This window comes from Asparagus officinalis, chromosome 6 (genome assembly GCF_001876935.1).
Source record: "Asparagus officinalis chromosome 6, Aspof.V1, whole genome shotgun sequence".
Lineage (NCBI taxonomy): Eukaryota > Viridiplantae > Streptophyta > Magnoliopsida > Asparagales > Asparagaceae > Asparagus > Asparagus officinalis.
Window position 1 is genome coordinate 71,425,115 of NC_033799.1, and position 12,234 is coordinate 71,437,348.

The 12,234-nt window shown below is 39.8% G+C and overlaps 1 protein-coding gene across 1 annotated transcript; it reads left to right on the forward strand.

Moving 5' to 3' along the window:
• LOC109846304 lies at nucleotides 503-10,068 on the forward strand. The gene is made up of 3 exons (XM_020415529.1): nucleotides 503-956; nucleotides 9,578-9,693; nucleotides 9,736-10,068. Exons 1-3 carry the CDS (start codon nucleotides 503-505, stop codon nucleotides 10,066-10,068), a joined length of 903 nt encoding a protein of 300 aa, XP_020271118.1.

A 12,234-nucleotide genomic window follows, 5' to 3' on the forward strand; every position in this document is an offset into this window, starting at 1 on the left:
TTAAGAGAAGTCAAAACCAGCGATGTGATCAAGTTCATCAAGCATCGGGTCATCTACTAATACGGCATCCTGAGGCGCATTATTCATGACAACGGATCACAATTCGTGAGTCATGCCTTCACTCGGTTCTGTGACAAATTCAGAATACAGAACCTGGCATCCATGGCTTATAATCCCTCAGCAAACGGATTAGCCGAGGCGTTCAACAAGACGATCATCAAGATCCTGTCCAAGCTGACCTCCAATGGCAAGCGCGACTGGGATGAGAAGCTAGGTGAAAGCTTATGGGCGTATCGGACCACAGTTCGCACGCTTCTCCAAGTGGGCCGAAGTTGTCCCCTTAAGAGAAGTCAAAACCAGCGATGTGATCAAGTTCATCAAGCATCGGGTCATCTACTAATACGGCATCCTGAGGCGCATTATTCATGACAACGGATCACAATTCGTGAGTCATGCCTTCACTCGGTTCTGTGACAAATTCAGAATACAGAACCTGGCATCCATGGCTTATAATCCCTCAGCAAACGGATTAGCCGAGGCGTTCAACAAGACGATCATCAAGATCCTGTCCAAGCTGACCTCCAATGGCAAGCGCGACTGGGATGAGAAGCTAGGTGAAAGCTTATGGGCGTATCGGACCACAGTTCGCACGCCGATTGGTGCCACACCTTACTCATTGGTATACGGTTGTGAGGTCGTACTGCCACTCGAAATTCAGATTCCGTCCCTATGCATCGCACTTGCAACGGGGATGACGACTGAAGAAAGTCATCAACAGCGTCTCGCAGAATTGGAGGCGTTAGATGAAAAGCGGCTTGAGGCTCAACAACACATTGAGTTCTATCGAGCCCGAATCTCCAAGGCTTTCGACAAGAAAGTCAAACACAGATCATTCAAGGAGGGAGAGTTGGTCCTCGCAGTTCGGCGACCCATGATCCTCAACTCCAAGAAAAAAAGTAAATTCTAACTCAAATGGGAAGGTCTATTTGTAATAGAAACAGTAGCACACTGGCTAAAAAAATATTTTTTTACCGAGATACAAATTAACAACAAAATAATTGCTGGTCGTACATTTTTTTTAGAAAGTAGTTGTTCATAATCTATTTTAACAGTTTTATAAATGATGTACTAGAAAAAACACCCTTAGCATCAACATAATAAAAGAGAAGAACTAATATATCTAAGTAAAAAATCAACCTAGTGAATTCTATCATAAATACCTACTCAGCTCATAAAATGTTTTGAAAATCAACCGATAACCAAATCTCTCAAGTCTTTCCCAATATTGATTAAAAGAATTTTAAAACACCATCGTCCCTGTGGATCAACCGGTAAGGACTACAACTAGACAACTTAATACTTGTACTATTTTTAGAACTTAGAAATCACACACCACCTTGTGATGGAAGAACTTCGAGTTTTTCGATCTCCCTCACTTAGAAATCACACACCGCCATAAATATCCTCACTCTCCAGATTTTCATTAAACTCCCTCCGCAGTTCCTTCTTCTTACACAACATGCGTAGACGACTTTATCGAGGCATTTATTTTGCTAAGTTCCTTCTTCAACTCAAAACATAATGGTGTTAGATTTTGGGGGTTTTTTTTTCAACTAAAGATATTTAATGTTTTTTGTATTTTCAAAAGTTTCAGGGTCATGTCAAAATGAGCTAAGTTTTTAAGGCTTAGGTAAAATGTATCCTTTCGGGAATAAAACAGATCGTCCTAATATATAGTATAAACTTTTTATTTTTATGATGGATGACGGGCCTTGAACTTTTAATAAATATCCAAATTTTAGCAATAAACAATTAAATGGCTAATATCCATATCTGATCCCAGCTAGTCACTAATGTCCATATCGAATCCCTGTCTTGTGGAATCTAAGGGAGATGAATAAAGCGTCTGATCTTATCAGAGAGTAAAAGAGACAACTAAGGCAGGTGTTCTTATTCTATATTCTCTTCTTCATATCAATAATGCCTCGTTTTCTGTTTCCTGACAAAAAATAGTGAATGAAAGAATATAATTAGAGGCTTACCCTAAAGAATAGAATAGAATATATCAGTTTTTGTTCACGAAAGTGCGCAGAATATCTTGCAAAGATATGATAAGGTTCAGTTTGGAATCTACTTTGGATATCATCTAATATACTATGATTTTTCACAGGGAACAAAGCTTATACTTTGATAAGATTTACTGACTTACATGAACATATTTGTCTAAATTAGGGGTGTAGAAGGCTCAAATATGGCACGGATATGATTTTTTTATCATATTTGTATTTGTTTACCGATCACGGATAAGAATACTGATGGATATGCGTAAGAAAAATTTATATTCTTATCCACTAAAATCGTAAATGAACATGGATATATATGCGAATAAATAAATGGATATACATGCGGATACAAAATAGATATGAGAAAACCATATAAGATCGAAAAAAATATACTTTATATGATACAACAGAGCTTTATATTTGAAAAGCTAAGATTAGATCTCTTGATCATTAAAATTAACCTCAAATTCATTACCCTAAAAGGATTAGAACAATTGCAACTGAATGATCAACATATATTTTTAGATATTTTGGATCCAGATATTTCATGACAATACCTGTATTTGTAATTGTATTCTATAGAATATAGATCTTAGTAACTCAATATTCGTATCCATTTACAGATTTAGTAACCATATTATATATATATATATATATATATATATATATATAATTATCATATATATAATATAATATATATATATATCATTGCATGATATGAAGGGACTTTTATATATATAAATAAGTGGATAGAAACTTTGGTGGACAAAGACTTTAGTGTCCACGTAAGTTGAAATAAGTTCTACTCATATATTATATATATATATATATATATATATATATATGAGAAATATGGAGAACCTTGGTACCAAGTTCTTTCATTGAACATTGATAGTGAGGTGCAAATCTAGCCTCTACATCATGCCTCGGAGATGGAGCCTCTTTTTTAAAGTAGTTGAATAGTAATTGAGGCTCTCTCTTCAGGCATGATGTAGGGCGTCTTCATTTGGCCACCTCACTTACCAAGTTCAATGGCGGGAAAAACTTGGTACCAAGGTTCTCCAGTATATATATATATATATATATTATATATATATATATATATATATATATATATATATATATATATATATATATAGAGAGAGAGAGAGAGAGAGAAAAATGAGTATACTTGGTACCAAGGATCCTTGGTAGTGATGTGGACGAACATCTTGTCCATACAATCACACCTGAAGATGGAGCCTCACCAACTTCAAGGTGTGATGTATGGACAAGATGTGTCCACATCACTACCAAGGATCCTTGGCCCCAAGTATACCCATATTCCTCATATATATATATATATATATACACTAACGGATAAGGAATTTTTTTTTTTGCATCCCTAGTCAAAATCCTAAACCAGGATCTCCTGTTATAGACGCGTTGCAGATTGAATTTGCAGGACCCCCCCCCGGCGAGTAACTGTTTGACCGTTTTTTACTATGTACATTCACTTGGGAGTTTTTTTGGTATGTTGTAATTATAAATGCATCAAATATTGCATGCAAACATCGTGGAGCACTGGTTTGTTAATTAATGGTTACAGATAACATTACTCGAATGAATTCAAAGCAACAAACAACCAATGCAACTAAAGGTAACTTTCTTCCTCATTTGTATCCTCTGATATGACTTTTTGCAACAACAAAAAAACTAACTAGAGGGCCTTCAAAGCATACTTGGAAGATTTTGAGATATATAGCCTTCTGCGCTAAGATATGTGCAGCACCGTTTCCAATACGACGAATAGCTGGAACATCCTAAAAATCCAATGAGTAATGTGTCCTTTGCATGTCCTCAATCATGTGACCAAAAGGCGAAAACATCATACTCGTAGAGCGTTTGTTAAGAGAAACTAACCTAAAATCTATTTGTTTTGATAATTGTACTTTTATTGTAGGAATATATTTCTAAGGGGAAATTTCTTCTAGCCCCCAATTTTTATTGCAAGTGTTCCACCCCCTCTCAAGACTTTTCCAATGCTCTCAAAACCCCCAAAAGCAAATACATAATTCTCTAAGCCCCCAAAACACAAAACCCAAGAATTTAAAACATGTGAAGACTATAATGTCCTCTCTCTCTCTCTCTCTCTCTCTCTCTCTCTCTCTCTTTCATGATGTTACTGTGATGATTTAAAATGGGTTTTTTTTAGGGAGGATTCTAATTCCCTTCAAAATTTTTCGATGGCGTCAACATCGGCGGTAATACTTTTTCGGCGTTTGTTCATGAGGCGAAGAAAAAGTTATGGGAAAACTAATATTTTTCAGCGGAATATTTGTAAGAAAATGGCAGGAAAGTTTAACCGTTGGGAAGAAAACGGCCTTCATTCATCGGCGGAATACTTGTAAGGAAATCGATGACTTGAGATTAAAATAGAGTATGTAAATTTATATATTATTGCCGGCGGAATACTTGTAAGGAAATCGATGACTTGAGATTAAAATAGAGTATGTAAATTTATATATTATTGCTATTTTACAGTAATAAATTTGTTGTTAAGCTTATGAGTTGGTGGTGAAGGGAGGTTACATGTTGGTTTTGAAGGTTACGGGTTGGTTGTGAAGGATACGCGTCGGTTGTGAAGGTGTTAGGGTTTGTTGTGAAGGATATGTATTGGTTATGAAGATTACGCGTTGGTTGTGAAGGTGTTACGGTTTAGTTATTAAGGTTACGGATCAGTTGTTAAGGTTAAGGATTGGTTGTTAAGGTTACGGGTTGGTTGTTAAGGTTATGGGTTGGTTGTTAAGGTTATGGGTCAGTTGTTAAGGTTACAGGTTGGTTGTTAATGTTACGGGTTAGTTGTGAACCTCAGTAACTTGAGATTAAAATATAGTATGTAAATTTATATAATATTATTATTTCACAGCAATAAATTTGTTGTTAAGGTTATGAATTAGTGGTGAAGGGAGGTTACATGTTGATTTTGAAGGTTACGAGTTTGTTGTGAAGGATACGCGTCGGTTGTGAAGGTGTTATGGGTTGGTTGTTAAGGTTAGGGGTTGGTTGTTAAGTTTAAGGGTTGGTTATTAAGGTTACGAGTTGGTTGTTAAGGTTATGGGTCGGTTGTTAAGGTTAGGGTCGCTTGTTAAGGTTACGCGTTGTGAAGGTTACGCGTTGGTTGTTAAGGTTACGGGTTAGTTGTTAAGGTTACGGGTTGATTGTTAAGGTTACGGGTCGGCTCTTAAAGTTATGGGTCGATTGTTAAGGTTACGAAGGTTGCCGAGGTTCACAACCGACCCGTAACATTAACAACCGATCTGTAACCTTAACATCCAACCCTTAATCTTAACAACTGACCTGTAACATTAACAACCTATCCATAACCTTAATAACTAACCTGTAACATTAACAACCAATGCATAACATTCACAATGCGTAACCTTAACAACCGACCCTAACCTTAACAACCGACCTGTAACCTTAACAACCAACCCTTAACCTTAACAACCGACCCCTAACCTTAACAACCAACCCGTAACACCTTCAAAACCGAGCCTTTAATTCATCACCAAAATAGCTACGCCAGCATCAAAGTTTTTACTCCAAAAACTGAACTCCACTTCACCCTTCATTCCTAAACTAGAAACCAAAAAAGCCAAACTAAAATACAACAAAATTAACTAAATATAGTCGCACTAAGTTCTAAGAGAGGGGGGGGGAAGAAAACCAAATTAAAAAAGCATCGACGACGTCGGTGGTAGCTCATTGAGATCGAACGACAGTCCCCTCCCACCGACACTCTTGGCCTCCTGCCTCCGGGCCCCACCGATTATCTCCCGCTGAAAGCACCCTCCAAGAACAAGATTCTTCGACGGCGGAGCCACCGCCATCGCCGGTGGCGATGATAAAAGACGGCATAGGGCTCATGAGTCAGCTGATCTGGCAACGCTGCAGGTTAAGATCCAGCGACACCGACATCGACATCGGAGGCGGCAGCGGCGGATTCACGCAGGGATGGGGTAGGAAATCATCACAAATAAAAAAGAGAAAGAGAGAAAGGGTATTATGGTTTTCACATGTTTAAAACTCTTGGGTTTTGTGTTTTGGGGGCTCAGAGAATAATGGGTTTACTTTTGGGGGTTTTGGGAGAGTTGAAAAAGTCTTGGGAAGGGGTAGAATAGTTGTTAGGAAATTGGGGGCTAGAAGCAATTTCCCCTATTTCTAATCCAAATCTAGTGCTTATTTTAGTTGGAAAAAGTGTTCGATTTGGCATATTCTGTTGTAGGAAATGTATCAAATAAATTGTTTGTAGCAAATGTTGTAGTCACTGCTATAAAATAGAAATTAACTTATGATTGTCAATTACCTTAAGTTGTTAACCAAAATATTGAAAATAGAAATTTGACCACAGCATTTGTCGCTGCATCTTTATGTTCTATCAACAAAGCGGTCCCCTAAACTGCAACCGAAATTTGCTTCCTACTTTTGTAAACATGTTTAATTACCTTAGAAAAAACTTTACTAACCGTTAGACTCTAGCCGTGTATGTAGTATACAGGGCGTTTATTGTCCTAATTAAGAGAAATTATCGAACGGACCTTATTTGTTGTACACTTGGTGATCCAAATAAGGAGAATCTACTCCTCTACGCTTAGAGGATCTAAAGAATCATTACTTATTCATACTACAGTAAATTACTGTAGCATGAACAATAAATCAAATATGCTCCTCTATACTCAGAGTATCGTTCATGCTACAGTATTTATTGTATCATAAACAGTTAATTAAATCTGACACTCTACTTGAAGTTACTATTCATGCTACAATTTCACTATATCATACACTATAAAGCAAAATCAAATGTATTAAAACTTAGATCCTTCTTTAAATATAGAGGAGTAAATATGATTTCTAATTTTAAGCGTATAATAATAATATCAAATGTATTAAAACTTAGATAGAAACAAGTAAAATACAGTGCTTAGAAATACAAGGATTGTGCTTTGCACGGGGTACACACTAGTATAAAATAGGTACAAAACAGAAAGGTCAGAGTCAAGGGTTATTTTTTCTTGAACCATGAGTTGTCGGGTAGGCGCGATTTGCTAGCCAGATAGATATCTCTGAGTGTGTACCCTATTAGAGAGTGGGTCCTAGTAGTTTTGTCCTCCCAGTTCTTACTTCCTATAGAGAGGCACTACAGGCACACTCTAAGGCATACCATCAACCACACTCCCTCTCTCTCTACAGTGTAGGGGGCCCCACATGTGATTTTTAAAAAAATCACATGTGGGGCCCCATTCACTGTAGAGAGAGAGGAAGTGTGGTTGGTGGTGTGCCTTAGAGTGTGCCTCTATCATTTCTTCTTCCTATAGCACTGCACTTGCTTCGATAAGGTTCGATTGTGTCACTCTCGGTGGAACGTGTCACTCTCGATGGAACGATCTAAAAGCTATGCCTATTGATGGGACTATGCTCATCTTTTTAGCTCGCGGTCTACATATGGCAGAAGCTTAAAGAATAACTAGACTAGGCAAGGGCTGAAGAATAAGAAGGCACCTTTTACGCTAGATATTCCCTTTAGTTAATGAGATACTCTTGTACACTAGTTTTTGTGAGAATTAAAGAAAATTTTAGGGGTGCTAGAGCTAAAAATGTTCAAAAAGACTAGGTTTAATTGCGAAATACAGTCTAAGATGTTATAATTTGGTAGAGATGCTACATCAAAATGAAATTGATGTCCTTTTAGGATATGCGATAGGGTCTATCTACAATACATTTAAAACCAAATGATGATGTTGATGTCGGTTATCTAATAAGGAATTATAAGGAGATTATGTGGGGTGTTAGGATTCTCAACCTTCTTCAAATGGTTAGTTCTTGGGCTGAGAGTCCAGTCCTGCAAATGAACAACATGTAAGAGGTCGGAGTTAGGATCTCCGATGGTTCCTCTAACGATCAAGTCAGTAGAGAGCTTAAGTGGGCAAGGAGGAGAGTTAAATGTTAAGAGTTTTTTAGCTAGAGTTTAGCTTACCCTAGGCAACAAACTGCGACTTCCCTTTACACACACACACACACACACACACACACACATATATATATATATATATATATATATATATATATATATATATATATATAGAGAGAGAGAGAGAGAGAGATATATATATATAGGGGGTTGACAAGTGATGTCTCTCATCTCGATCTTGCGAGTGGGCCAATAAGTACCACCTTTTTAGTTGGCCTCAAAGGTTGTCGACCCGACCTTGTGGAATGAAGAGGAGTGGGGTCGACTCAACAGGTAAGTCAAGTGAGGGTGCCTTTCGACTCGACCCTTATTAGAAAGGGTTGAGTGCTGAAGTCACTCGAGTCGTCCTAACTGGGGTGATCTGATAATTAGTTAGCATGAGACATGTGTCAACTTCAGAGGGGGATAAGAACTTAAGGTATTCGTAGAATATAACACTGGCCCCTTTACTCGAACTCGGTAGGCCGAGTCTGAGTGAAATTGAACAGTCGACTATTGAGATATCTAAGGCACATATACGAGGTAAGTGATGGGTCGTTGTTCATGTGATGCTCTGACGTCACTAGAGATCATGTTCCATCATCGTTTCGTTTCCAAAGTGCAGATGGCGTGTCAACCGAAGGACAACGCTTTGGTTCCTAAGCGGTCATTTCAACTTATGAGGTCAGTCTCAGCCATCCGCCAATAATTGGGTCAACCGTTCTGATCTCGACATATGCCCGTCTTTGAGCCTATGTATACTAGTTCTGCTGAAGGTTTCGTTTAAAAAGTTTCTAAACCCTAGAACTCTGTCCATGTTCTCTGTCTCTCAAGCAATCTCCGATTTACTTATGGCAACCTTTATCCACTAATGGCTACTTATGCTTCCGCTGTGGCGCACAAAGAGATGAGCATCTATCTTCTGAGGAAGTTTCGCTTGAAGATAGATCCTCATCTCACCCTCCTGTCGTGTCTTTGAAGATTTAGGAGTCTCGCCCTCTTGAATCAAGCTAAACTTCATTGCCACGCGGCTGGATCTCGTGGTGATTTGCCATCGGGTTGGAGTCGAGCTGACCCTCCACATGCTTAGCCACCTTCTCAGTGTTAAGGAGGGGAAGAGGTAGAGTCACTACTATTTTTGGAACATGGGTGGCTTCAAAGTCATCTTGAATGCTCCTAAGTCGAATAAAGACTGAAAGGAGAAATTCATTTGGGTCTTTGGAGCCTATCATATCTTTTTTTGATTAGCTTGGCCTGGATTAAGAAAGATGTTCTGAGGTCGGGTTTCCTCACGGCCAAGGAGAAGCAGGGCTCAAGAACATTCGGGTCTATTCTGGGTCTTGAAGGATCGAGAACTTGTTGGATCCTGCTATGCTATAGGTGGCCGGCACTTCTAGAGTCCCACCAACTGAAGAGGACAATATCCGAGTAGCGGTCTTGTCCTTGCCATTGAAGAAGTCGAACAAGGCTTAGTCAGGGTCTTCAGTCAGGCCCTAGAAATGTCTAAGGTCTGAGTTGGCTATAGCAAAGGTCGAGGAGGTGGTAGGGAATGCTATTGAGATTGCAGCTCAGCTGGATGGGCCAAGTGCTTCTAGTGCTCAGGTCGAGAGGTCTGAGAAGAAGAGGAGACGGCTAAGGAAAGTAAGTGGCCAAGGTCTCTCCGGATATGCTAAGCCGACTTAGGCTAGGGAGGGGAGAGGAGCAGAGGTGTCCACACCTGTCCTTGCTCAAGAAGCTGAGGAAGGTGAAGACCTCACCACTCGTCTCCCTAAGGCCACTCACATAAAGCAAGGCGACATCATCGTTGTCGTCGATGAGGAATCCCCTTCTTGTACTAAGCGGGGTGGAGCGGTGGTGCACGAGCCTGTTGAGGCCCAGGCTCGGATCGAGCAGGGCAAGGAGCTAGCTGTCAAAGAGCCAACAGCAGTGAGGCACCTCCTATTCATGAGCATCGCATTGGGTAGCCCTTACCCTACTGTATTGATGAGCTCGAGCCATACTTGTGGGGGGAGCTGAGGATGATGATGATGATGGGGTCATATAGGGAGGGGTATGGATATGATAGATAACCATCTGAGGTGTTTAGATTTACTCCTTGATGGCATCTCAATGGGAGAGGGTCAGTCTTAGAGTCTATGATTGCTTAGTCTCGGGCTCTGGAGTAGTTCTATCTCCCTCAGGATGATGAGATCCTCTCGAGCATGCCAAACGTCGACCTTCACCAGGCTCTCAAATGCTATTTGCTGCGAGGTGCGCTGGTTGAGAAAGAGTTATTTTCTTAGTTTGAGTACACACAAGGCCTCTACTCTAAGCTTCAGGAAGGGTTGGAGGCTGAGAAGGCGGCTTAGGAAGAGGATGAGAAAAGTACTGCTGCCAAGGAGGCAAAGTTGATTTCTTGGAGGTAGAGCAAAGAAAAATGGTGTCAGAAGATTAAGATGCGGGAGAAGATGATCAACGGACTGAAGGGGCAAAACAATAAGAAGTCATCCACGATTGACAAATTCAAAGAGGACATCGATCAACTCAAGCATGAGCTCCATGAGCAGGATGATCGGGTAAAATACTTGGAGGATGAGATCGCAATCGAGAGGAGAGAAAGCAGTGTCGCTTTCGTGCGGGCTCGGCTAGCTCGCTAACATATTAAGGGCCTTCAGGACTAGCTGAAGGAGGAGGTAAATGTTCACGAGACTCTACAGAAGGAAGCAACCCAAGTAGCACTAGAGGCTGAGAGACAATGAGAGTTGTCTCTCGCTAAAGTACAGGCACTGTAGGTTTGCCTCCACCATCTCGAGTCCAAGGCTTACTGAATGGAGGTTGTGGAGAAATACCACAATAACACTCTTGGAAAGATCGAGGTGGCCTTAGCTTACAAGGTCGGCTTCGACTATTTCAAGACGTAGCACCGCGCCAGCTTCAAGCTCAGTCCCAACTGGTTTTACTATCCTCCCAGAGTTGCTAATTGTCTCAATACTCTTTAGGAAATAGAGAAGAGAGGAGGAGGACTGATCCTGGATGTCAACAATAAAGATGAGGAGGGTGAGTTGTCAGGTTAAGGATTTGTTGGAGACAGTTGGGCTATCATGCCTGGAGATAAGGATGAAGAGGTTGGGTCTGAGCCTCAGTCAACTCCTCAGCCGACTCCTAGTATCGTTGCTCCCCCACATTCAGCTTCAACTCCTAGGCCCAGTGCTATGCCTACTTCAAGCTGCACTCCTTCTCTGAGTCGAGCTCCATGTGAGCTTTGTGTATCTCTTCTCTTATTCTTTTTTCTGTATCTTTCTGATGTAAATATTGTTGTAAATATTTTGATATATGAACAAAAGATATATTTTTTGTCTACTTGATCTGTGTACCTTTCTTATCTATGTTTTTATGTTTATATGCAGATTACTTCATTTTGAGATTTGTAACTGAGATGAATCAGCTTCCTGTCATAATTTTATTCTGAGAGAATACCATGGTCTTATAGGTTGAAGTCGATTGAGTCGATGGTGTGCCTTGGTTTTATCCCGAACAGGTAACAAAGTTTTTCGAGTTGAAGTTGATTGTGTCGATGGAGAGCCTTGGTTTTATCCCAAATGGGTACTAAGGTCTTTCAAGTCGAAGCCGATCGTGTCAATGGCATGTCAATGACATGCCTTGGTTTTATCACGTATGAGTCTTTCAAGTCGAAGTTGACCATGTCGATAGCATGCCTTGGTTTATACCAAATGGATATCAAGGTCTTTCGAGTCGAAGTCAACTGTGTTGATAACATGCCTTGGTTTTATCTCGAATGGGTACCAAGGTCTTTCGAATCGTGCTTCGAGCGTCTGTGAGGTCTTATAGGTCCTACAAAGGCATAAAATTATTAAAAATTTTATATCACATGAGAGTCTTGTAGTCAAAATTATCGAAAGCATTTCTTGAGATGCTTTATATTCTAAGGATGTTGCAAGATTCTTCCATCAGAGCTTCATAGTTGATAAGTGTTGAGATGTACTTGTTTAATGACCATATATTGTCGTTCCTAGTTGGCAGCCAATTTGACATGCTTGGTGTCTCTGTCAAAAATTGCTCTTCAAAGGATAAGATGGCCAACGTTGAATCTTTAAGGCTGGACATTGCTATTGTAGTGCCGGGTAATGCGCTACTGATTGATAACTTATGATTGGAGAGATTTTTCTTGAACTTTATTAATAA

What these genes read in the sequence shown, in the direction of transcription:
- LOC109846304 (XM_020415529.1), top strand. Translation starts at nt 503, where the DNA reads ATGGCTTATAATCCCTCAGCAAACGGATTAGCCGAGGCGTTCAACAAG. An exon ending in CCTCAACTCCAAGAAAAAAA is followed by an intron (nt 957 to 9,577) that starts GTAAATTCTAAC and finishes AGTTGGCTATAG; the next exon opens with CAAAGGTCGAGGAGGTGGTA. An exon ending in AGAGGAGACGGCTAAGGAAA is followed by an intron (nt 9,694 to 9,735) that starts GTAAGTGGCCAA and finishes AAGCCGACTTAG; the next exon opens with GCTAGGGAGGGGAGAGGAGC.